This window comes from Equus quagga, chromosome 1 (genome assembly GCF_021613505.1).
Source record: "Equus quagga isolate Etosha38 chromosome 1, UCLA_HA_Equagga_1.0, whole genome shotgun sequence".
NCBI lineage: Eukaryota > Metazoa > Chordata > Mammalia > Perissodactyla > Equidae > Equus > Equus quagga.
This window is the reverse complement of record NC_060267.1, coordinates 33,402,129-33,428,045: the sequence shown is the minus strand read 5'-3', so window position 1 is coordinate 33,428,045 and position 25,917 is coordinate 33,402,129. Positions and strand designations below refer to the sequence as shown.

The window sequence follows — 25,917 nt, the reverse complement described above, 5'->3', positions numbered from 1 at the left end:
GCCCTAACAATATCCAAAGAAAGAAAATGGAGAAAGCAGCAGATCAGAAATTGTGATACTTGCTTTATAATTCTTCCCATGACTGTGTAAGGACTATTTACTGAGGCTTCCATATTATCATAGTCAAAATACGATAAAACTGCTTTCTCCCCAACAGGTATAGTTGTGAACTCTGCACCAACAAGGTGAGATGAATAAAAGATCTATGGCAAAATGGTGAGGACCATGCTGACAACTGTGCTGTGTTTTAAAGGCAAAAATGTTTGCCTTCCCCTCATGTCACCAAATCACATGGATGGCCCTCAGAAAGTGTTCTTTTAACGAGTCTAATAATACAGTACTGCAATGCATTATCTGATGAAGTCACAAATGTCTTTATTATCTAATTCGTAGTTAAATACTTTGTTCCACATTTTGTCCATGGGTTTCCAGAATCGTATATTTCTCAAATATAAATCTTGAATTCTCTAAAACAATACTGTTAGAATCTCTAAATTGAATCAAGGTCCATTTCTAAACCTTGATTCACTTTAGCATCTGTGATATCGTGAAATACTAAAAGAAATCTAAATTTAGTCTTCATCCCTGTTTCCAGTACAGAGCTTCTAAAATACTTGGAATTTCCTAATCGCTGAGAGAGATCAAAGTGTCTTTTGTTATGTTAACAGAGTGACTTTTGGAATGCCCCTAGGTCACCTAGGGTTGGGTGCTGGTTGCCAGGGAAACCAACTCTGTGATGGCAGGGTTGAAATTTTCAGTCCCACCCCTCCACCTCTCGGGAGAGGGGGAGAAGCTGGAGGCTGAACTGATCACCAGTGGCCAATGATTTAATCAATCACGGCTATGGAATGAAGCCTCCATAAAAGCCCAAGAGGGCAGGGTTCAGAGAGCTTCCAGGTTGACGAACACTTGGAGACTGGGGGAGAGTGATGCTCCAGGACACAGCATGGAAGCTCCGAGCTCTTTCCCCATACCGTGCTCTATGCATCTCTTCCATCTGGCTGTTCCTGAGTTATAGCCTTTGTAATAATCCAGTGGTCTAGTAAATAAAATGTTCCTCTGAGTTCTGTGAGCTGTTCTAGTATATTAATCGAACTGGAGGAGGGAGCGTGGGAACCTCTGATTTATGACCAGTCAGTCAGAAGTACAGGTAACAACCTGAACTCGTAACTTCCATCTTAAGTCCAAGGAGGAGGTGGTGGGAACCTCCAATTTATAGCCAGTTGGTCAGAAGCACAGAGGACAACCTGGGCTTGTGACTGGCATCTGAAGTGTGTGTGTGGAGGGAGGGATGTCGGGGGAGTCTCGTAAGACTGAACCCTTAACCTGGGGAACCTGACGCTGTCTCTGGGTAGACAGTGTCATAATTGAGTTGAATGGTAGGACACTCAGCTGGTGTCCGAGAATTGCTTGCTGTGTGTGGGGGGAATCCCCTCCCCACATTGGAAATTTGGGTCTCAGAGCACTTAAAATAGTACCTCACAGAAGAAAATCTGAACAGTGTTCTATCTTATATCGGTGTTCTAATTCCTAGATGTTTTCTACAATTTACACAAACAACAGTGCTATTCTTAAGTAGCTTGCAATTTGTGTTTTGTCTCTATAATTAGACTACAGAATCTTCATCATACGAAAGTCTAATTTCCCTTGGAGAGTACCTCCCTCATTTCTTCACAAACAATAGGCTTATTACAGTTTTCTGAATAACTCAGCCCTCCAGTAAGTGCTGGTTAAAATAAAATATCATGTTTAGGAAGGATAGGCACAAGTAAATTTTTAGGTGTTTTTTTCTCTTAGATTTGTGCTTAGATTTGAGGCTGCAGCCCTTTAAACTTACTGTGAGATTTATCATGGCCACCTATAGATGTTGATAATTTAAACATTACACAAAATCGCTTATCTCAGATGTGTACGTATGATAGAAACAACTGCAAAAGAGAGCTCCCTGTCTCAGGGATCGAGTGAAGGTGATTCTCCTCCCGATTGCAGACTCTTACAGGACAAGGACCAGATGTGAACCATCTTTGCTTTCTTCACAGTATCAAAAGAGTGCTCCCACCTAGCAGGCGGTCAATAAAAGACCGTGCAATTTCAGTATAATGTAGATCTCAACATCGGCACTATTAGCATTTTGGGCAGGATAATGCCAGTAGGTACCTCTCTCCAACTATGACAATAAAAATGTCTCCAGACATTGCCACATGTCCCCTGGTAGTCAAGGTCCCCCTCAGTGGAGAACCAGTGATAGAGACAAAGCGGTGCAAGTCTAGCATTCAGCCTGAATACTGACATTATCTTGTTTTTCAACTTTAGACAAAATAAATCACCTCTCTGAGCCTGAGTTTCCTTTTCTGTAAAGGGAAATGACTGGATTTACAACCTCATAATCTCTATGATTGATCTATTCAATCATCCAATATTTACTGGATGTAAATTAAATATCAGACACTATTCTAGGCACAAGGTATACAGTGATAAGCCCCTAAACTTTTCCCCTCTTAAGTTATCTGACTGACAAAGAAATACGAGTTCTGGATCATAGGAACAATCATCATCACCATCACGACTCTTCATTTTCTCTCCCCTTTCTCTCAGTGAGAGTGAAGGCACTTACTGAATTCCTTTCATGTGCACGGTGCTGATATCTTCTTTAATTCCACTATAATCCCAAATAATATATATTATCACCTTTTTTACACACAAGGGAACTGAGGTTCAGAGAGGTTAAATATTTGCTTAAAGTCAGATAGACTGTGCGCAGTATACATGGATTTTTTTTTCCCACTACACTAGGCTCTCTTCGCCACACTGGCCAATATAAACACCATAAACTCCAAGGCAATTCAAGAATTACATAACCAGGAATTTACCAGGAATGCCTCAGCACATTAAAGTAACATTTCCAATTATAAATATATGTGTTGAGAGTCGAAAAGCTAAGGGAAAGGAGTAACACACTGCCAAAACCTGCCCCTCTGATAGGTACTTCCCTTTAATGCAAAAACAGCTCAGTTCTCATGCATCTTACTTTTTTCAATATACTTGAGAAAAACCTGTCTAATAGGACTCGTCCTTGTCCTTTATTACTGTTTCTCCCTTTCACAGCTATGACATGAAAACTCAGTCTACACTTACTTCCACTTCCTGGCTTCCTCATTCCTCCACCCTCTGCATTCTGGTTTCCACTAAATACGTTCTCAATAAAGTCACAGAGGACCATGTTCTTGCCAAATGTTGTAAATACATTTTGTTCCTAACCTTTTCAGTAGTATTCTCTCCTTTTTGAAACTCTATTCTCCCTTGCTTGGCGTTCGTGACTCAGCCTATTCGATTTTCCAGTTCCTTCTCTGACTTCTCAGGCTCCCCGTCTTTGGTCCACCTTTAAAAGATGATCTTTAAAAGATCATCCGTGCTGATGAGGGACCACCTCTATTTCTTCAGCCCTAGCCAATCCCCAAACTTCTGGAAGCTGTGAGACCTGTGGCTATTAGAAGTTTATCCTTCATTCCTATTACTAATTAGATCAAATCCAAACCTTTCATTCAAAATCTTCAAGCAAAGGGGCTGGCCCAGTGGCATAGTGGCTAAGTTTGCACGTTCCACTTTGGCAGCCCGGGGTTCGTGGGTTCGGATCCCTGATATGGACTTATTCGCTGTTCATCAAGCCATGCTGTGGTGGCATCCCACATATAAAGCAGAGGAAGACTAGCATAGATGTTAGCTCAGGGCAAATCTTCCTCAAGCAAAAAGAAAAAGATTGGCAACAGATGTTACCTCGGGGCCAATCTTCCTCACAAAAAAAAAAAAAAAAAAAAAACCTCAAGCAAAGAGATCTGTCACTCAGTAATTCCTTTGAGAATCCTTTTCCTTGAGTTGACTGCCCTTTTTACATGATCTACAGATGATCTGGACATTCCATGTCCCTGTCTGCCTCCTTGGCAACTTCTGCAAGGATTGTGCTCTTATTTCTTTGCCAACCCATGTCCATTACTTTCTTTGAGAACCAAGGGAAAGTTCTCCCCAAGCAAGAGTTCTCTTTGCCTAATCTCACACTGACCTACCTCTACCTGCACAGTTCATCAGCCCCACGTGACCTTGCCTGTTGGTCATCCTCTGGTTGTTTACTGATGCTGTCTTCTGAACTAGAAGGTCAATTCTTTGAGGACCAAGACTGACTGTTCTGCTTCCTTCTCTACTGTGCTGCGCATTATCAGGCCCTTAGGAAACATATGTTAAAGATGGTGTGAAATCTTAAAGATGATGTTTGCTATTTTTATAAATTCCAAAAATAATGATTCCCAACTCTTTGTGTTTTCAACAACACAATATGTGTTCTTATTTTTTGAGTAGTATCTAGATATTAAAGAGAAAACTGAAAAAGTAAAATAAAAGCCATGGAGCCTTTCCTCTCCTATGAATAAGGGTATGTTACAATAAAACAAATAATGCTAGGAAGTTATAACTCAAAATATTGGGAACTCCCTACCCTCTCGAAATGACATGAATAACGCTTTGAATTAAAGAACTGAGCACTTTAAAAAAGCAAATGATAAAGGATAATCCTTGTTTTTTAACTGCTGTGGGAGGCTAGTTACCACCTGTTGAGGAATTGGAATTAGAAATCAATTTTTTTACTTTTTTTTTTTTTTTTGAGGAAAATCAGCCCTGAGCTAACACCTGCCAATCCTCCTCTTTTTGCTGAGGAAGACTGGCCCTGAGCTAACATCCGTGCCCATCTTCCTCTACTTTATATGTGGGACGCCTACCACAGCATGGCTTGATTAGTGGTGCCATGTCCGCACCTGGGACCCGAACCGGCAAACCGCAGGCTGCCAAAGCCGAACCGTGCGCACTTAACAGCCGCACCATGGGGCTGGCCCCAGGAAATCAATTTCTTATCAAGTGATAGTGATTACAATCACTGTGATTTTGCCACACCTCCAGACACTTTCACATCAGTAAGACAAGCATCCTCAGACGTGACTGTGCCAGGATCTTGTCTGAACTTAGCTGACACATGAAATATAAAACCCTGACTTCCGGATGTCAGTATTTTGAGGCTATGACTTCCTTTCTGACCTTAGAATACTACACAGAAGCACCCATTCTGTTATACGAGCTAAAATCAGTAGAAAACACACTCCTAACTTTCAATTTTCAGATATATATTTAATGCTTAATTCTCTTTCTCTCACTTTGCCATAAAAAAGATATCTAAATTATTAAAGGTCAAAGAAAAGATCCTCCAAAGACACCACACTCTTTAATGGACAAAATAGCACCTGGCATTTGAAGTCGTGTTCTCTAGAGATCGAACGCAAACACAGTCTTTCGGATTCTTTTCAAGGAATGAACTGCTTTCTGTTTTTCAATTTTTAATGAATTCATTTATGCATTGAGATCTTGGATCATCATTAAAGTTAACAAACAATTTAATTCTTAATAATCTAAGCATTTCAAGGTATCAAATGATACAAGTTTTAATTACAGAAATTAACAAGGAAAACTAATAATGTGCAAATCATGTCAGTTTTCTACAGAACATCAGCAGCAAAAACAGCCACTGACTGAAAAATGAATTCAGGAAAAGAGCCACTAACATAAGATCCAAGAGAACTTGAATTCTTATTTCTTATTTTTTATAGACCATCTAGTAGGTTTTTCTAATTCTTATTTTAGACAAGATTCTCTACTTTACTGCTTATTTTTGGTTCAAAGGGTTACTTTTCAAAAAAGTTACTTCAAAGCATTTATGGTGTGAACAGCTCATAAACTGCAAAGGTGTATTTCATCTAGTTGACCAGAATCATAAATAATGTCAGATATTGATCAAAGTAAGAACAACCCCTATTTATCATATACTAAAATGAATCATGCCAGCATCACTTACTGGATGCTTACCATGAGGCACACATTATGCCAAGCACTTTACCTCATTTAATTCTCTTTGTGTATAAATATTGTGATTATCCCCATTCAGGGGAGGAAACTGGAGCTCACAGAGATTAATTTGCCCAAATATGGCTCCAAATGCCTCTCAGATAAAAATCTCGAAATCTCCTTCTTCCCATCCTCTAAGCTTATAGAAACCTGAATAGCTCCTTCATATTCCTTCATTCATTCAAAAAATATTCATCAAACACTTTCTAAATAGCAGGCACTGTCTTGGATGCTGAGGACACAGAGGAGATGTGAAAAGACAAAAAACAAAAACCCTGCCTTCAGAGAGCGCACATTCTGACAGAGAAAGACAACAGAATAAAATGTACAATAAGTCAGATAGGGGCGAGTACTATGAAGAAAATCATCGCAGATTAATAGGATGGAGAGGGTAATGGGGCTGGGTGCTAGTTTAGACAGGGTCATTATGTTTACAGAAACTTCCCATTTCCCACAGCTCTTTCTCATCAATTCTCCGTCCCCACTTCCTTACCTTCCCTCAAATCCAAAACCAAAACTTAGATAAGTAATACTAAAAATTCTAAGACCAAATTCTCGTTCGGAATCCCAGAAGAAACTCCAAATTGAAAAACAGAAACAGTTGAGGAGAGTAGAATGAACGGATATTCTCATAAATCTAAAAACAAGTATTTTCAAAATTATTTTTAAATCAGATAACCAAACTTTAATTAAATCATGTCTAAAACTTAATGCTGTTACTTCTACTCATTCTTTATATCTATATTATTGTCAACATGCTTTTAGTGGAGGAATAAAATACCTTTATGTGTTTACCATTTTTATTGACAGCTTTAGGACCATTCAGTCCTAAACCTAAACCTCAGGACAAAAACCTTTTCCTTTCCAGTGGTTTGAACAATAGAAACACCCCCACCAGTGAACGAGTGGACACTGAAGATAAACCCGAAACTCTCTAGGCTCTACCACATGGATGAACTGATCATGTCCCCAGTGCAGACATTCTGAAGGGTGAAGCCAAAAAGAAAATTTCAGGACTAATCACATATATATGCAAGTCAGTTACCCGATAACTGACCTTAGAGTAAACCAACCACCAGCATTCTGTTTTTACTGTTGTTTTCATTTTTAAGACAAAGACTATTTTAAGGCTTTCATTAATATTTACATTTTAAGAATAATTTATATGCAAACCCAGAACAAGATAGGCAATAATCAAATTTGTGCAATAACTGTTCCTACAAATACAACATCTTTTGGAGAACCCTGGCCTATTTCATTATTTCAGAATCAGAGATTTAATAACGCTGTATGCATTAATCTTACCTCTGCAGCTAAATAGTTCCCAGTTGCAAGATGTTTAAATCTGAACAAGCTGTTCCATTGTCCTGCACCCCCACGGCACGGGTCATGATGAACCACCTACAGACAAAAAGAGCAACAACAATAATGGCTAAAAGATATTTTTGTTCCTGGCAAGCAAATGCCAACAGTTTACACAGAGTGCCCACTTGTTAATGCTAACTTGTCAAATCTAATATATGTTTTCATGAGAGGACAATGTGGCAGAACAACAAAATTCCCCAGAAATGAGCAAGAGACGTAACAGTTATCTCACTGTGCACTCATGATGCCCATGCCTCATATTTGTAAATACAGCCTTGCTCCAAAAGATGCTTCCCAGGCCAAAACTAGGAATACTGTGAATTACTGGAAACTAGGAATTCCTCCCTCTTTGTTATTCAAACATTCATTCAACAGATTGCATGAAGAGCCTACTATGTGCCAGGTACTCTTCTAGGCAATAGGGACACAGCAAGGAATAAGACTAGAACTTTCAATAAATAAGATTTGGCAGGCCGGCCCCACAGCCTAGTGGTTAAGTTCGGCGTGCTCCACTTCAGCACCCTGGGTTCAGTTCTGGGGCATGGACCTACACCACTCACTGGCAGCCATGCTGTGGTGGCGACCCACATACAAAATAGAGAAAGATTGGCAATGGATGTTAGCTCAGGACGAATCTTCCTCAGCGAAAAAAAGAAAAAAGTGAAGAAGATTTGGCAAGTGCCAGGAGGAAATAAACAGAGCACATGACTGAGTAACTTGGGAAGGCTACTTTAGAAATGGTGATGAGCATGGGTCACTCTGAGGAGAGGACACGTGAGCTGAAATGTGGAGAATAAGGAGACAGTCATGCAGAGAGACTGGAAGAGATCACTCTGGGCAGAGAGAACACAAATACCCAGGCTTGAAGATCTGGACTAACAATTCGTGGCCCCGTCCACGTGTGCTTTTTACTAACACTATGTTCTTTGATACCTTTCCTTGGAACTGGCCTCGCCCCAGATGCTGAGCCACTGGGCTCACTGAGAATGAAAGCAGAAGCTCTGACACAGCTGGTTACAACAGGTGGCCTGGTGTAGTAGCTCAGGTTTTACAGTCTGAAGAGGACTGTGTTTGAGTCCCAGCTCCACTGATTACTATGGTACAATCACAGCAAACAATTTAGCATCTCCAAGCCTGTTTCTTCATGCACAAAATGGGTTTGATTCACAAGATTGCTGTGAAGATTAAATATCACAAGGCATATCAGAGTGCTAGAAGAACTTTTCATTATTCTCCCTCAACAGGTTACCTTCTTTTTTGTTAATATTGACCACCCTTGGACTCCCGCCCAGGCTCAAATTCTGTGTGCTAATATATACAACTTTCTAATGCACTTACTAGACTCCAGCTTCTACGTCTTCCCCTACTCCAATAGTTCAAATAAGAGAATAACTACGAAAATACATCAACGTGGATGAAGTCTTACAGAAAGGCTCCCTCTGTGACGAAAACCTGCCTATCCTAAAAGGCTCAGTTCTCAAATCAAACTTCTTCACAAATCCTTTACTAATCACACCAGCTACTGTGATCTTGTTTGAACTCTTAGTCCTTTGGGAAGATATAGACACCTTTGAGAATCTGATAAAATCTATTGGTTGTCTCACATGCACACATACACGTTTTGCATACAATTGCTAGAGGTTAACAAATAACTTGAAGGTCACCATAGATCCTAGACTAAGAACTCCTATCCTGCACACTAACAGTCTAGTAATGGTAGTATAGCTCCCTAGGGGACAATTTGGAGAGATGGAGACTGTTTTCATTTTTCACAATGATTTTAGAGGGATGCAATTGGCATTAATGGGTAGTGGCCAAGATATTATATATCCTGCAATTCACAGGAGCATCCAGCACATGCTAGAGATTGTGTACGGCATTCAGGACCATCCCCACCATTCTAAGTGTTCCCCTGCACCACAGGGGCTGGAGGGTTCTAGAGACATTCCATTAGAAGAGAAAGTAGAAGAGAGGCTCCTCTTTTGGCTCCAGTAAAGGGGGTGGAAGCTGCCTAGTGCTGGCTCCTACAGGGTAGGGAGGACGAGGACTCCCGAAGCACAGGAGGAGAGCCCTGAGGGCTCAGAGAAGAGGCAGTAGTGGCTGCCGGCACAACTAGATCTTCAAATAAGACAGTGCTCCCCACTCTAGTTTCACTCATCCAGTCTTTCCAACAACGATGAAACCGAATTTCCTCTATTAAATACCTCTTTGCTTGAAACATTGATGTTCAGGCTTCCTGACTGATACAGAACACAATAGAGAAATGTCCCACAGCCTACCTCTTCCAACTCTCCAACAGAAATAGACCTACCACAAATATGAATTGCTAACACTTTAATATATAATCATACTAAAAAGTTTTTACATCAAGTTATATGAAAAGTCCAATAATTTAAGAGCAATTCACTACAGAGAGGGAAGCTTAAATGAATTCAAGACATTATCTCAAAATTATTGAATAATTTATTCACTCTCTCCATTCTGACGGCTCAATGGGTTATAACATTTCCAACTACGCATTTTGTTGGAATGGGTTTCAGTGCAGTGGTACAATTACAGCAAAAGTTATAAAACTAATAATAAATAGATAAGAGAGAAGATTCAAAAGTCCTTTTAACAGACTTAGAGCCAAACATCAAAGAGGCAGAGACACATGAAATGCAGGGAACTCGCTGTATAGAGAAGTCACTGTACGACTTTTTCATCACTATATTCCATTAATAAAGTTTTTAAATAATATCTTGCATTATTGCTATCCCTATATTTCTAAATTTTTGGAGCACCATGTTAAGAAATCTACGGTGACTCAACATCACTAATCACAGATGGAAATGCAAATCAAAATTACACTTAGATACCATCTTACACCCATTAGAATGGCTATAATCACCAAGACAAAAAACAACAAATGTTGGAGAGGATATGGAGAAAAGGGAACCCTCATCCACTGCTAGTGGGAATGCAAACTGGTACAGCCAATATGGAAAACAGTATGGAGATTTCTCAAAAAGTTAAAAATAGAAATACCATATGACCCAGCTATCTCAATACTGGGTATTTACCCAAAGAGCTGGAAATCAACAATTCAGAGACTTATGCACCCCTATGTTCATTGCAGCATTATTCACAAAGGCCAAGACATGGAAGCAATCCAAGTGCCCATCAGCAGATGATTGGATAAAGAAGATGTGGTATATTTATACAATCGAATACTACTCAGCCACAAAAAAGACAAAATCGTCCCATTCACAACCACACGGACGAACCTTGAGGGCATCAGGTTAAGCAAAATAAGCCAGACAGAGAAAGACAAACACCACATGATTTCACTCATATGTGGAATATAAACAAACTTATGGACAAAGAGAATAAATTAGTGGTTACTGGGGGAAGGGTAATGGAGGGTGGGCACAAGGGGTGAAGGGGTATACTTATATGGTATATGACAAACAATAATGTACAACTGAAATCTCACTATGTTATAAGCTATTATGACCACAATAAAAAAAATTAATGAGAAAAGAAAAAAAAGAAATCTATGGTGTAAAAAACATATTTTAATTATGTATTTATTTTCAGGTTGCCTGTTATCTTTCAGTCCTACCCTAGGATTAGCTGTGAGGCAGACTTCTGGAAAGAATGTCATGTAGCTTTGGTGGTGGTTGTTTTCCCAAGGGCTTCTCAATTCCCTGTCACCTCCTGTAGGACATGGTCTCCAAACACTCTGAAGAATATGGTCTCGTCTGAATGCTAGGGACTGAAAGGATGCCTCAACATGTAGTGGGGTCTCAAGATAGAAAACATGTTTTTTGTACTATTTCATCTCTATCCTAAACCATGTCATGACTCAGAGAATTATTTTGATGTTACACTTATAATTAAGGCTCAGCTCATTTGCATAAACATCATACTTCCTCATTTTCTCTGTTTCAACAGTCTAACTTGCCTCGTTATCCCAAATTCAATTATGGTTACTTCCCTCTTCTTTTTAAATCACGTACAAATAAGTCTGCTCCGTTATTACTTCCTCTAACACTAGTTACTCAAGGGCCCACATTTACCTCTTCTCTTTCATTTTTCCTGTACTTGCATAGAATGTCTTCTGAGCTCTTCTTCTACCACTTCTTCAAATCCAAATGTATTCATCAAAGAGAGGTATAAACATTTTATCTTGTAGAGTAGTTATTTATGTTTTGAAATACATGTTATTTTATTATAAACTTTTCCTTTTATTCATTTTTTTGAGGAAGATTAGCCCTAAGCTAACATCTGCTACCAATCCTCCTCTTTTTGCTGAGGAAGACTGGCCCTGGGCTAACATCCATGCCCACCTTCCTCCACTTTATATGTGGGACGCCTACCACAGCATGGCTTGCCAAGCGGTGCCATGTCTGCATCCAGGATCCAAACCAGCAAACCCTGGGCCACTGAAGCGGAACATGCACACTTCACCACTATGCCACCAGACCAGACCCTTATTTCTTCTTTATATTAGAATTTGGGCATTTTATTAATTTTTACTCATGAGAATATATAAATAATATTATCCATCAATTTCATTTTAAGATATTGAAGGAAGTGTCTCAAAATATGTGCTGTAAAAGGAGAGAGATGGGTTTAAAATGGTTGAGAACCACTGCAATAAGCCTGGATGTCCATTAAATCAAGATAGAATTAATCAGATGTGGCTTGTTGATAGGTGATCATGTTTATCTTATATTGAAGATACATGTGTATCACTGTATTGAAAGGTCCTTAAAGAAAAACACATACTTTTCTTAATTACTCTACCATTTGGCACATTTAAGAAATACTTTTTAAAGGATGAATGAATGCTTAACTATGTGTCTCCTCATTCCAATAGAAATGGCATCCCCAGAAGAAATAAATGTTCTTTCAGTGACTATGTAATTCTGGTATCTGTCTTTACTTAAAGTGAATCATTCTACTCCATCTTAACTCCAGTGCCATTTGAGACACATGGCCTTCAGTCCGATCAGTCTTGACAACATTTCACAACGGGCTTTTTAAAAACAAAATCATATATATGCCCTTATTAAGCTAGAGAGAGAGAGGCCCAAGAGAAGATAGGTTAAGAAAGTAGTAATATTTCAAATTGGCCAGAGCAAAGAAGAGGTACAAGTTGGTTGACAAAAATTATTGCTTTATGGGTCTATCATAAATGATGCCTATAACAATAAAACAATCAGCCTAGTGAATCTTGTCTTTTTGATATGTATATTTATCAAAAGCCAAAAAATATTTACATACCTCTATTTCCCAGAGTGCCTTAGAACTAGTAGCAGAAGTGGCTGATTGACGCAAGGTTGTACGAAGGAAAATGTGCTGTTTCTTCTCGTATTCGTCACAAGTCAGAAACTTCTCTTGCTCAGCATGAAACAGTCTAACAACGTCACCCTATAAAAACACGTCAAGAAAAATGCATTTCCAACAGAAGTCTGAATAAATAGACATAAGAAGCAGGTGTCTCTGGTTTTGACACTCTGGGCCCTTCTGCTAGCTACTTGGCTTTTAATGATTATTTATACATTTCCAAATATAGGGGGGGAAACACAATACAACACTCATAGTACTAAGGTTTATAGTCACATTCTAAACTATGAATACACTTGCTTTGCATCTAGAAGTCCAGAAAGACTTCAGGTCTTCCAATAAACTTTCTGTGTAGCACATACTTACTCCTTTCAGTACATCTTCTCGGTAGGAACTATATTTCATGAATAAAGTGATTTTCCAGCTAGTGTTGCAATTAACAGCATTCACCTATTAATGAAGAAATGTTACGTTATAAGACTGCAGATTCCATTTTATACCAGAAATTATTATGTCAACTAGTAAAAAGAGAAAAAAGACAACTTTGGACAATGAAGTATGTAACTCAATGCAAATATCTTCAAAAGACCATCCAGAAATAGCAACAGCTACTCATTAGCTACACGTACCTTAGGAATATTAATTAGCATAACTGGCTTTACGCTCATGAAAACAAGGAAAGAAACTAATATGACATTTTTTTTCTCTCTCTCATGAGAAAAATCAACAAATTCATTTCCCTTCCTCCCGAACTTACCTCTTTACACCCTGGATTATCAAGAAGCTCTATGTTGCTGGCATGTAGTGGCTGTCCTGCGTTCACGGGCATCAAAACAACTTTATCTCCTACAACAATCTAGGAATCAGAAATAAGTTACAGTTGAGACACTGCATGGATCTTTGGTGCTATATTTGAAGCTAAAAATAACTGCCCAGAAGTCCTTGTTATTGACCTAACACCTCCATACAAATTTTAGTTGTTTTCTCTTTGAGGTAAAATATCTTCTGATAAATGATCACATAATCATGTCCCATAGTGCCTATCAGTCTGGATTCATAAAGCTAGTGTAGATCCTTTTCCTGTTAGCCTCCCATTTCAGTTAGAGCTTTCTTAACATCGATGAACAGGTCATTGTGCCTCCACACGAGGTCTTATACCATGAGCACAGCAGATAGAGTAAATGCATCTACCACAAAAAACCAATCTGCCTAAATGTTAGAACCACTTCAACTGCAAGCAGACAATGTTATACATTTGCATTATCTCTGGAATTAAAAACAAGTCCGTTAAATTTGATCTTTCCCATAAGCCCAGAAATTTATTAAACATTCTAACATCATCTGGATTCAGGAAATGAAGAATTAGGTATGACCTTGTAGAAATATGTTTATTGTTAGGGCCTTGAGCATCTGCTTCACTTTTATCTTAAACATCCAAAACTATTATTGCTTCTTAAGCCTATGCATTTTTTTTTTTTAGATTAGCCCTGAGCTAACATCTGTTGTCAATCTTTTTTTTTTTCTTCTTTTTCTTCTCCCCAAAGCCCCCCAGTACAGAGCTGCATATTCTAGTTGCAGGTCCTTCTGGTTCTTCTATGTGGGACACCACCTCAGCATGGCCTGATGAGCAGCGCAAGGTCAGTGCCCAGGATCCAAACCAGTAAAACCCCAGGCTGCTGAAGCAGAGCGCACAAACTTAACCACTAGCGCACGGGGCTGGCCCCTGGTCATTTTTAAATAAAATTTTTTTAATTAAAAAATTTTTAAATTGGTTATGGGAAAAGTGCTGTAGAGAAATTAAGCCTAAGTTGATTTTTCATTTATGCTATCATTAACAATGTCCAATTTATCTTTAAGTATTTTTACTCATAACTCAAATTGTGGGGAAATGAAGTTATGCTTTCTTAATGATAATAATGAACAGTTTAATTTTAGAGTTATTAAAGTTATTTTTGTTGTTAAATTCTGTTAGAAGGCATTACTGGAGAAGCTATACTCTCATTTATGGAATTGTTCACTATCTCAGAAATGAAAACCAACTCTCTCATTGCATATTTCTTTCCAACTGAATATTAGAATAGATTAGTTTGACAGATAACTGAAAAACAAATTAGGACTCAGACAATAAGAATAAATAAAACTTCTTCTCCCTGTATCTTATGTTCTTATTATGTTCTATAATTTCAAATTTTCAATATAAATTAACCTTTTATGGATTATATACAGGAGTCTACATTTACATATGGGGTACTGTTGTCACAAACTATATCTGGAGATTCAAATATGATAGAGAAGGCTCACGCTCACTATTTGAGCAAAGGAAGGTTGTTTTTTGGTTTGCAGAAATAACTTCTATTGTTTACAAGACTGGTCTCTATTCATCACCTGCCTTTCAAGTCCATAATCAGCCAGATGCTGCGACTCATAAAGACCCATCATAGAAGCTCTCTATGTACAGATAAGGAAAGATCATCACGAAACAGTCTTAAGTGAGAGGATGGGGGCAGAGCTATATTTGTGCAAAAAAGGGAGGGAGGAAGTAAGAGTATACGCATAAGAAATCCTTCCAGTGGTTAACTGTGCAAGAAGGGGCAGGAATTGGGGAGATGGAAAAGAGGATAGAAGGGAGATTTTTCACAATATATCTTTATACTGTTTTCTATCTTTGAACCATGAATTGGTATTTGAAAAGATTAAGTATAAACAAAAACATATAAAAGTCAACATGACATAAACAAATTTCCAACATCCCCCTCCGAAAAAAATAAACAAGATACTTGTTATTGCACATGAAACCAAGGCAGCTCCAAGTCTCAGAGCCATGTAGCAGTCTGAGTAGTCGCCCATACTATGCATACTGGGACTTACTACCACATTCTGCCAGTGCTACATCTGGTCTTCCAATTTCTTAAGGAAAAATTGGATTTGGTTGACTATCTGTATCATATAAACATTAGCCAATAAGTTGCTAAATATAATGATATATTTTAGCTATGTCCTTCCAATTAAAAGAATACTTCTGGTTGTACCTATATCCACTGTTTTAAGTCTTACTACTTTACTATAGTTGTCTTAAGCTTTGAGTCAGTCCATAGGCTATATTTACTTCAAAACACCACTTGTAACATCTTATATTTTTAAGAGACCAGCCATAGAACCAAAATGTTCCAAACTCCAAGGGTTCATAAGAACCCTATTCACAAGGAGAATCTAATATTAATTCACTAATTTCCAGATCCTCGGTCTTGTTCTTGACAATGGTTACTTTGACTAAGCAAGCTGAAAGAAACTTGCAAATGAAATAGACAAGACGCCAATCAAAAGAAATAAAAAGAACGGTAAGAAGTACCAAGAAGAATACAAAAGTGTGTAAGAAATAGTTCCTATTCTCAGGGAATTCACACTGAATTACACAAACTTGGCAAATATGGAAGATGGTAATATTCTCAGAAGGGTGCATCATGGGGCCTAACCCACTGACAGGGTCAGATGCCTTCTGAGAAGCTGTATATGTAATATAGAACTTGAGGGTGAAATCATTTTCTGCCATATTACATTCACCCTAGTGCACAAACATCTTTAAAAAAATTTCCAATTCCAAAATCACTTTTGTTGATTCTATGTAACAGCCATATAAGATTCAAGCTGGGATTGTACCGAAAATGAAGAGCAATGTAAATACTACTGGCAGCGACCCTTCTTTTGAAGTGGCACCTGTTATGGGGAAAAGAACATTGCCATAGAAATCAAAACACCAGGGATCCAGTCCCGCCTTTGCTAGACTTCCAAGGGATCTAGTTTTGCAAAACAGCAAAAATTTATGTGCTATTTGAAGGGGCTTTCTCCCTAGGAGCTGAATTTTTCTCTTGACTGAAAGAATATCTGACCTTTTCTCCCTTTTAAAATCTATCATCAAGGTAAAGAACTAATGTCTTCTTAGTTCAAAGTTGAACATGAAAAATTAACTACTCAATTATGGGAAAATAAATGAAAATGAAATATTTATGTACTCTGCTCAAGGCTGTCCCCAGTGACTTTCTAACTGCTCAACAGTAAGCAAAAGCTTCTAGACAGCCGAAAGTTGAGGAATCCATGAATCTATTTTTCTCCCCAAACTATACACCCCACAATTCTATAAGACATATGACAAAGGTGCTCTTAAATGATAGAAACCATTGATTTTTGAGGATATGAACATTTTTCTCCCCAGACTATCAGCAGCCTCCTTCCTACATTTCATTTTGGTCACCAAACATCCTGTTGGATACTTACAATCTAAATCATAAGTTAAATTATTGCTAAATAGTAAAATATAATTTTAAAAGTCCTTTGAACGTTGCAATTTCCTCTTCTTATCTTAATAGGCTTTTGAAGAAAATCAGCAATAATTAAACCACTTGTTTTGAAGTGACAGCCTTTCCAATTGCCTTCAATAAAATACAGTAGGCTTGTATTTTAGAAAAATGCTACCTATTCTTAGGGAAGAAAATGAGCATTACAATACAATTATCTATGTGGCAAGTATAGGGCTGTGGGTGTGCTTATGCTTTCACAACAATCTTAATCACATACAAAAGCTACGGAGTGGCGAGCAAAAACAGTGAGCTGTCTCAGCAAAAAGCAACGTGGAAGACTGTTTTAGCCATGCTTTATGGAACACATCTAAATAAGGAGGATTTCTATAAGGCACTTAAGAAGTACATTGTCCACTTTAACCAAGATGGAGTGTTTGAGTGGGAGGGTTTTCTTCTACCAATACAACTAAGTATTTGAAATAGTTCATTACATTCAACTCTCTGCTGATCCTGTAAAGCCATTTGGGAGCAGGGAAAGGAATAGATAGAATGAATAAACAAACAGATAGAACGAATTAATAAAGTCCACAGCAACTCCAAAGGCCCCAGTTTATCCAATTATTTCATTGCATTCCTTTAGAGCTTGAGCCCAGGTTTTCTTTGTTCTGACATTTAGTCATCACTGAGCATCTACAGCCAGGGACACGACTCAGTGGAGGGCTGGAGAGGGCAAGAGCATCACAAGAAAGGGCATCAAAAGACACAGGATGTTCATAAACTGCATAATCAGTCCCTGAATAATTGAGAGTTGATTGTAATTAACTACCTACTGAAATTAAAATACATTCCATGCTCACAGCACACATCACTTGATGCCAAAAGAAAAAGAAGTGGGGCTTCTGTTTTTAAGGAATCCAACACAAAACTTAAAGTGCATTACATTTCTGCATGCCATGCTTCTCCCAAACCTTACCTAAGGAGGTTATCACCAGATAATTTATTAACCAAATTAAACCATGAAGCTTGCATCCTGTGGAATTGAATTTGTACTTCAAAATTCACTGGAAAAAATAGACTGACTATTAAAAAAAAGACATTTCTAAGACAAGAAATATCCAAAACATATTTAAAATGTAATCAAAGTATTGAGAAAACTCTGTCAGAATAATTATACTTTTATATTGCTTTGAATTTACAGTGTTAATTTTTCTAAATCTCAATTATTTTTCTTGATCATCTGACCTAATATTTGTAAGGTATTCTTTTTACAAAAGGTATTCAGTATTCAGTGTCAACCAGCATTTACTGAGCATCTCCCATGTGCTAGAGACTGTCACTAGCTACTGTATTTATTACACACAAAAATAACTATTGAGCCTATTGAATCATTTCACACAGTTTTTATTTTCTCTATTCTATAAAGTAGCAGAAAATATTTTAGCAATTACTAAAATTTACATGATACAACATGCACATATTCCACAACGTATTTTAAATATTGTCATCAACAAGCAGGTGCCAATCTACAGCTCCTCATATATCACACATCTATTAAGATGTACAGAGTGTAAACAGTTGACCAAAAAGCCAGTAAACGAAATATTGTCATGATTCACTGTGTTACTCTATTAATTCAAAGAAGTAGACAACATTTCGTAAGCACAGCTCATTTTCCTTACAACCATGCTCCCTCCTGATTAGGAAAGAAAACAAACTCTACCTCTCTTTTAAAAGCCTCAGCCAATATTAAGGTTACTTAAGTTCTTTCACACCAATTCTAACTGAAAGATGATTTTAAATTAATCTGAACGTTATCTTTTTACAATTCCTGAGCACAATTTGTGCCATAAATAAATACTTTTAACCTATTAAACATACTAACATAAAAATAATGTGTTGAAGTTTGAAAACTATACTTCCTCTCTTTGTACTTTCTGGATTCTCACTTATTAAGAATTATTGTCCTTATGAGTGCACCATTTCTCTCTCAATTTTATATTCACATACATTGTCACCCTCGCTTCTCAGCTTCCAGAAGGGATGAATATAGAACCAAGACCCTTCATTTCCTGCAGCATCCAAGGACACACGCATGGCATTCTTCTCCAGTAAAGCGGGTAATCTCTTGTTGACTGTCAGGTATTTGTTGCTTTTTATATGCAGCAGCTGTAGGGAAAAGACATGGATCACCGCCTTTATTCTCTGATCTCTTCTGTTAATTACATGTATATGTTTATAGATATATCATGCGCCCACATAACACAACTTGGGTGGAGATTAAACAAAGGCACTCTTTTCAGACTCCTCACTCACCATCCTTCCGAGTTGACTTTCTTTGGGTTCCTCCTCACCTCCACCCCCAATTCTGCTTCAAAACAAAGTGGGCACATGAGGAAAACAAACCAGAGGACACCTCTAAATGATTTTTATCTACTGATAAATAATAGAATAAAACCAGGCTTCCCAAAGGAGACCTGGAGGTTCCCTCAACCCACATTCTTTCTCAATTCCTGCATGGCCACAAAAACCGAATTTACTAAAGAATATCCAAGAAACTAAAATAATGCACCAACCCATGTAATATTATTAACCCTGCCCACAGACAGCCCTAATTCTTCCTCTGTGAGGATGCGGGCTGGGCAGCCTAAACAGGCTCTGCACCTTCTGACAGAGGACGCTGACCCTACTCGCGTCTCAAAGGAGTACAGAAGCACCACTTCTCAGGTTTTTTTGGATTCTATGGACAAAATCATTCCGAGACATTATTCTACTGAGTAGGAAAAGTAAAACAAATAACCTTCCTGTCTAGCATTACAATCATTTCAAAACAGAATAGTCATTTTAATACTCACAATATGAAGGAAATTATCTCATAAACCAATGAAAACCATCATGGGCCAACACCCCTCCTTTGGGATCCACCATGTTGGCGCACGTGGCTCAGCCCCTAACTGACAAAGCAAACATTTGCTCTTGAGGTTCTTGACGAAAACATAAGCTCGACTTGCTGGCACTTAATATTAATCAAAACTTGGTTAAGAGAAACTCCATTTCTGGAGGATTGTCCAAGGGACATGCAGTGCACCCATGCCACAGGTATCACATAATCTAGCATTAGAGTAAGTAACACATTCAGGGAGCTGCAGACACAGGTGCTCTCACCTCGTCCCATGAAAGACCTGCTTCCACTGCCCTGTGCTCTGGCATTTTGCCACTGGCCAATAAACAAAACACTAAGGAATATTATTTTTTAAAACAGCTCAATGAAACACCTCATTGTAGTATTTATTGTAAGGAAGTTGTTAAATCTATTGTTTACTATATTAAACAGTGTTCTCTTTATGAGAGCTCATTGGAGAAACACTTCTCTGATTTTCTTCCTGGCAACGGATGTGCTTCTAGACTGCTGACTTACTTCTATATTATGGACCTCCTATGTGAATGCTGTAATGTATCACACTTTCCTTACAGCTACATGGGCAACAAAAAGGCTTTGAGCCAAAGTTTACCAGACTTCATATAGCATGGTTTTTATAAACATGCCTCACCCCTGACTTCACCTATTCATCCAACCATTATTTTCCCTTTGACACAGTTGCCTTATTTATTTCCATTTTATCTTGTTTTGTGGTATGTATTTTTGAAAATGCCTTACATTCTTTTTGGAACAAGGTGGGGCATATATTAACAAATAACCAAGTACAAAGTTAAGATCCAAGTGAAGCACAAGAAAGGACTGCAGCTGAGATAAATCAGTATGCAAACCAACTGAAATAGAAGACCTTCTAATAACAACTCAAGGACAATCTCCAACTAAAAGTACAATTTGAAAATGTTCCTCCCCACAATATGAAAAGATAAAGCTTCATACGTTACACGTTAGTCCATTAACTCTAAAGGACTATTTTATTACAGGCCTTTAGAGATTATGTTTCCCCATCTTCTTCCTTTTGTTGTAATAACTTGTGCACATATCTAGATAAGCTCACTTCTTTATGTGTACACACCAGACTTATTCACAAACACATAGAATAGTGCACGGAATATCAAGTAAAAATATCACAATATCCATAATTCTCACCAAAGAACAAACTATTGTATCCCAAAATTTTAATGGAGTTTGGCATTCCTACCAAATGCAAATTACCCATAAAACATCCACCTCTTTTAAGAGAAAGTAAATAGACACTTACTTGTATAACATTACTGTATTTCACAATTTCTCCCAACAGTTTCTTATTCTCTGATTCGTTTTGTTTTTGTTCCAGTTCTGCAGCATGCTAGAAAATGATTATCAAATATTCAATGTGGAAACATAGCAAGTGGAGTGCAGTAATTGACAAAGAAATAAGTTTTTTTTAGGAACAAAAAATACAACCATGAATAAAATAGGCTGGTTACATAAAAAAAGACAAAATCGTCCCATTTGCAACAACATGGATGGACCTTAAGGGTATTATGTTACGCGAAATAAGCCAGACAGAAAAATGAACACTGTATGATTTCACTCATATGTAGAAGATAAACAAACACACGGACAAAGAGAACAGATTAGTGGTTACCAGAGGGGGTAGGGGGGGCATAAGGGGTAAAGGGGCACTTATATATGGTGACAGACAAGTAATAATGTACAAGTGAAATTTCACAATGTTATAAACTATTATGACCTCAATAAAATTTTTTTTTAATTTTTTAATTTTTTAAAAGTCAAAAAAGTAAATAAATTAAAAATAAAATAGGCTAGTTGCTTTACTCTTGGTGCCTGGGGAGGAGGGTCAAAGATTAAAACATGATTATAATACAGTGTGATGATTCTCTCAATGCAATGCTGCAATTTGGCCCAAAATACCTTTGGATGCTCTAATGTAAGAAATTTCAGAAAAGTACTAGGCTCTTTGGTCTTATAAAATTACTTTCAGAAGAATAATGCTAGAGAGTAGGTGAATTTCTGAAGCCTCAAAATATAGTTTTAATTCTGAAAGTAACAGGAATTTCAATGACACAAAATTAAGTTCTATCAAATTTACACTCAGCCCAAACCAGAAACAAGAGACTTTAATTCTTTTCCCATAGTTTTTCAAAAGATTAAGTACCATGCCAAGTAAAATATAACTGGATTTGATATTCCTACAGAGAATTTGAACTGGTTTCCAGTTTGATGTGACTCTGAATTAGTCTGACACACCCTACAAAATAGGAGCAGGAATGTATTACCTACATGCCAGGAAATAAGGAGTCACACCCTGTAACTTAAACGTCCTTTCCACTTTCAATGTGTGGCTACATCTATTCTAAATCTCTGTGTATTGAGTGAAATCACTAAGCTACAAAAGAGATCTTTTGTTATTGCAGTTCTTGGTCCAGACTAAGCCAGACAAATGGAAGCCTGGCCCTTACCTGTAATTTCTTCAGCAAGGCTGCCTCTGTGTGGTTCCCTTGTTTGGCCTGCTTAGCTTTCCAATATTGTTTCTGGGCAGAATATCGGTTCATAGGGCACACCTTAAAGAGACAGTCTATGACAAAACAAAAACATTGTAACTAAGACAACCAGTATTTCTGAGATTTCCCGTATAGCCTAGCATTGGAATCTTGGAATCCCTGAGTATTAAGAACATTTAAAGGTCATCTAGCCCATTCCCCCATCAACTCTTAAATTCCCCCTATAACATTCTTTTCAAATAATTAGACTGTTAAAATACCCCCTTCTTCATTAGTTTAGGTTTTTTAAAGGATACCATAGCTAGTGTTATTTATAAAGAAATCCAACAAATGTAATCATTATATGGCAAGGCACTTCTTAATTATAATGGAGTACCTGGTCTGAGAAAGTGAATAGAATGAGATTAGTGAGTTTCACTGCCTTATCTGAACTTGCACAATTAACTACTTTTTCATGGTATCTTTGACAGCCAGAGTGACGCAAAAAGTAGAAACCATCACAGCTGACCATTTCAGTCATCCATTCCCAAAGTTTCCACATACCTGGGATGAATATGGTGTGGAAATCTGAGATGCAGCGTGTTATAAGGGAAAAACAAAGCAAAAGAAAACAAACAAGCCAAGATTATAGTCCTGACTCTACCACTAAATATCAAGATAGGAAATTCTAGCGGAATAATATAGTTAGTGATCTCTCTAAGGCACAAAGCAAAATATATTTTTTCTTTTTAATGAGGAAAATGGAAGTTTGACTAAACAATATTTCCATACGCTAATGATTTTGTATGTCTGTGGAATGGATGACAATCTAGAATAAAGGTCAATTCCTAATATTCTATGATAAAGGAATAGTGACATAGAAGATCCAAACATTATTTTCATTTTTCTCACAAAAAATTGTAAGAATTCAGAGTAACAAATTTACTGTATTTTAATGGATGTGTTAATATTTATAATAATCATTCTCATTTTTCAAATACACATCACAAAAATAAAATTCAGTCAACTCAAATATCCACTTCAGCCACATTCTTGACTATATCATATATATGCTCATTCTCTTATTCTCTTTAAAATTAATTATAAAATTAAATGATAGGCTTGAACTCTTTTCAAATCCCAGTTTCTCATGCTTTTAATGACATAAATGATCAAGAACTGTAACTAAATTTTTTAAGGAATTTAAAAAATTCTGAAGAAATAACTTTTTTTCTATAGCTTGTAAACACAAATTCTATTGATTGCCCTCTGCTCATACACACACGAGGCTACAGAAAACTAATTATTAATTTCTGGTTTAAAAGTTACTGATGTGAATGACTAAATATTTTATAAGCAGCAGAAAATACACACCTTCTAAGTGCTAAACGCAGGCTGAGAGCCTGTCACAATTACAATATGATAAAGGAATCACCATTTGGCACATGTGTGTGAACACCAAGTCGACCTGAAAAGTGTTTTCCTTGGCAACATATTTTATAAGCCCTAGAAATTATTTCCTATATGTTAACAACTACAAAGAGAATTGACAAATTTTTTCAAGCACAAATACAGAGGTTGTTTACAGATACCTCCAAAAGAGTGCTCCTAATTTAACACAAGAGACTATTCTGAGTGTCCTATATTAGGCAAGTAACCAAATTCTGCATTGTTTTAGTGCAGCAAAAACACAAATCCGTATTCAAGCAGAACTGAACTCTGTAATCTGCAGTCTATACTTCCAACTTCCTTCACGTACGAAAAGGAAAGAGAAAAATTGTTTTCTTCTCCATCACTTCAAATTCCTAATTAAGTTCATTCGGAAATGGCCCTTTGACAGAGAAAATATTTTTCCTAGATTCTAGACCACCCCAGCAGCCCTTCTAATTAGTGGTATCTTTGGGTAGCTCGCAAAGAAACTGCGTGTGCTGTGGTCCTGATCGTTGTGGGTAAAGGTATTGTGAAGTGAAGCCAAACATTCCGCCAACCCAGGTTTACTGGTCAGGTCCTGCTGCTGGGTCACAAGACTCAGATCCTGTCCTCAGAAAGGTCACAGTTGATTGGGTGAGACAGGCATCTACCATGTGCTGAAGTTTCACAATGGAGCTCTGGAGAAGGTGCTGTGGGGCACAAAGATGCATGTGGCAGCTTCACAAGGGGAGGCTAGAAAGTCTTCCCAAAGAGGAGACACAAGCCGAGTTTTAAAGAAACAATACTAATTCAGCACATTGACAAGAGGGTTCAAATGCTCAGAGGGGAGGGGTTCCAGAGCCAACAGCCACTACAAAGGCAGAGAAGAATTATGCTAAGGGACCCGCTGACCATGCAGGAAAACTATGGCCTGGGCTGTGAAAGGAAAATGGAGTGCTTGGCTGAAGTCAGGGTCTGCAGGGTACTATGTGCTAGGCTAAGGAGTATGGTCTTCATCCCGTAGGAAACATCAAACTCTTAAAGGGTGTTAAGCTCTTACAGCATATGCTAGAGGATGCAAACAAGGTGAGAAGACCAGCACAAAAGCCCACTGCCAGTGTGCTGAGAGACAGTGAGGATCTGAATTTGGGCTGTATGGTAATATTAAGATAGCCATAGATTTAAAAGAAACCAGAAGAACCAACAGGCTTTCTATCTGTTAGATGTAGAGTGGGAAAAGATGACGGCGAGAGAAAGTGAAGATGGACAGATGAACAAGCTTCCACCCACACTGTCTGAGATACAAAGCCTTAGGTTTCAAAAGCCCTTTCCGTTTTCATGGCCTTCATTTTATGGTCCTCGTCAGCAACCTCCCACAGGTGGCATCTCATTTTATATTACAGTTTCTGCGTGGGAACTAATACCACAGGACTATTCTGGTTGATGGGAGGGAACGCAGGGCATACACTGACTTATGTAAAAATGCTTTTGTTGGTTGTGGTGGTGGTGATGGTGATGGATGTGTGTGTATATGTGTGTGTGTGTGTGTGTGTGTGTGTTTAATTCTCTCTGCCTCTTTTAGAAAACTTTTTTTTTAAACCCACTCGTCTTGGGCTAGTCAAGTATTTTGTCTGTTTCTAAATTTATTGCATAATAAAAGTGTCAATAATATCTGCCACGCCTAAGTTACAAGGTTGCTGAGGTGCACAAAAAGATAATCTGTGTGAAAGTACTCTGTGAACTTTAAAGCTCTATTATCAATGTAAGTATTATTATTAATATTGCTTCATTCGTTCAGCAATAGCTTCACTAAGATTAAGAGATGACTAAACCCTTACAGAGCTCTCAGCAAAGAGCCACAAAAGTAGAATTTTCTAATTAAACCCAAACCCAAACCCCAAGTTGCCCAAGACAACGTGTTTGCCCCTTTGGTTTAAGATGCCACAATGTGGTTTTGTATAAAATTCTTGAGTTCCCTGAAACAGCATGGCAGTGAGCAGAGGCTGCAATCTTTCTTACTTTGTAACATCTTTTAAAATATGCAGATACAGCCACTAACACCAGCACGGGTGGAGACTGATGAGCAAGGAGGAATCCAGCTATCTCAGAGCTGTCCGCTCTCTCCCGCCATCTCAGAGCTGTCCGCTCTCTCCCG

The 25,917-nt window shown here is 37.9% G+C and overlaps 1 protein-coding gene across 2 annotated transcripts in view; it reads right to left on the bottom strand.

The window, feature by feature from the left end:
- Positions 1-25,917, bottom strand: part of ITPR2 (inositol 1,4,5-trisphosphate receptor type 2) — a 467,499-nt gene that overhangs the window by 358,117 nt on the left and 83,465 nt on the right. For both annotated transcript variants that reach the window (XM_046685544.1, XM_046685537.1), the window contains exons 3-9: positions 22,332-22,447; positions 21,128-21,214; positions 18,942-19,100; positions 13,397-13,495; positions 13,006-13,089; positions 12,577-12,723; positions 7,246-7,341 (exon numbers count right to left, since the gene is read on the bottom strand). In XM_046685544.1, the coding sequence (XP_046541500.1) occupies positions 7,246-7,341; positions 12,577-12,723; positions 13,006-13,089; positions 13,397-13,495; positions 18,942-19,100; positions 21,128-21,214; positions 22,332-22,447 (788 nt within the window). The remainder of the gene's footprint in view (positions 1-7,245; positions 7,342-12,576; positions 12,724-13,005; positions 13,090-13,396; positions 13,496-18,941; positions 19,101-21,127; positions 21,215-22,331; positions 22,448-25,917) is intronic.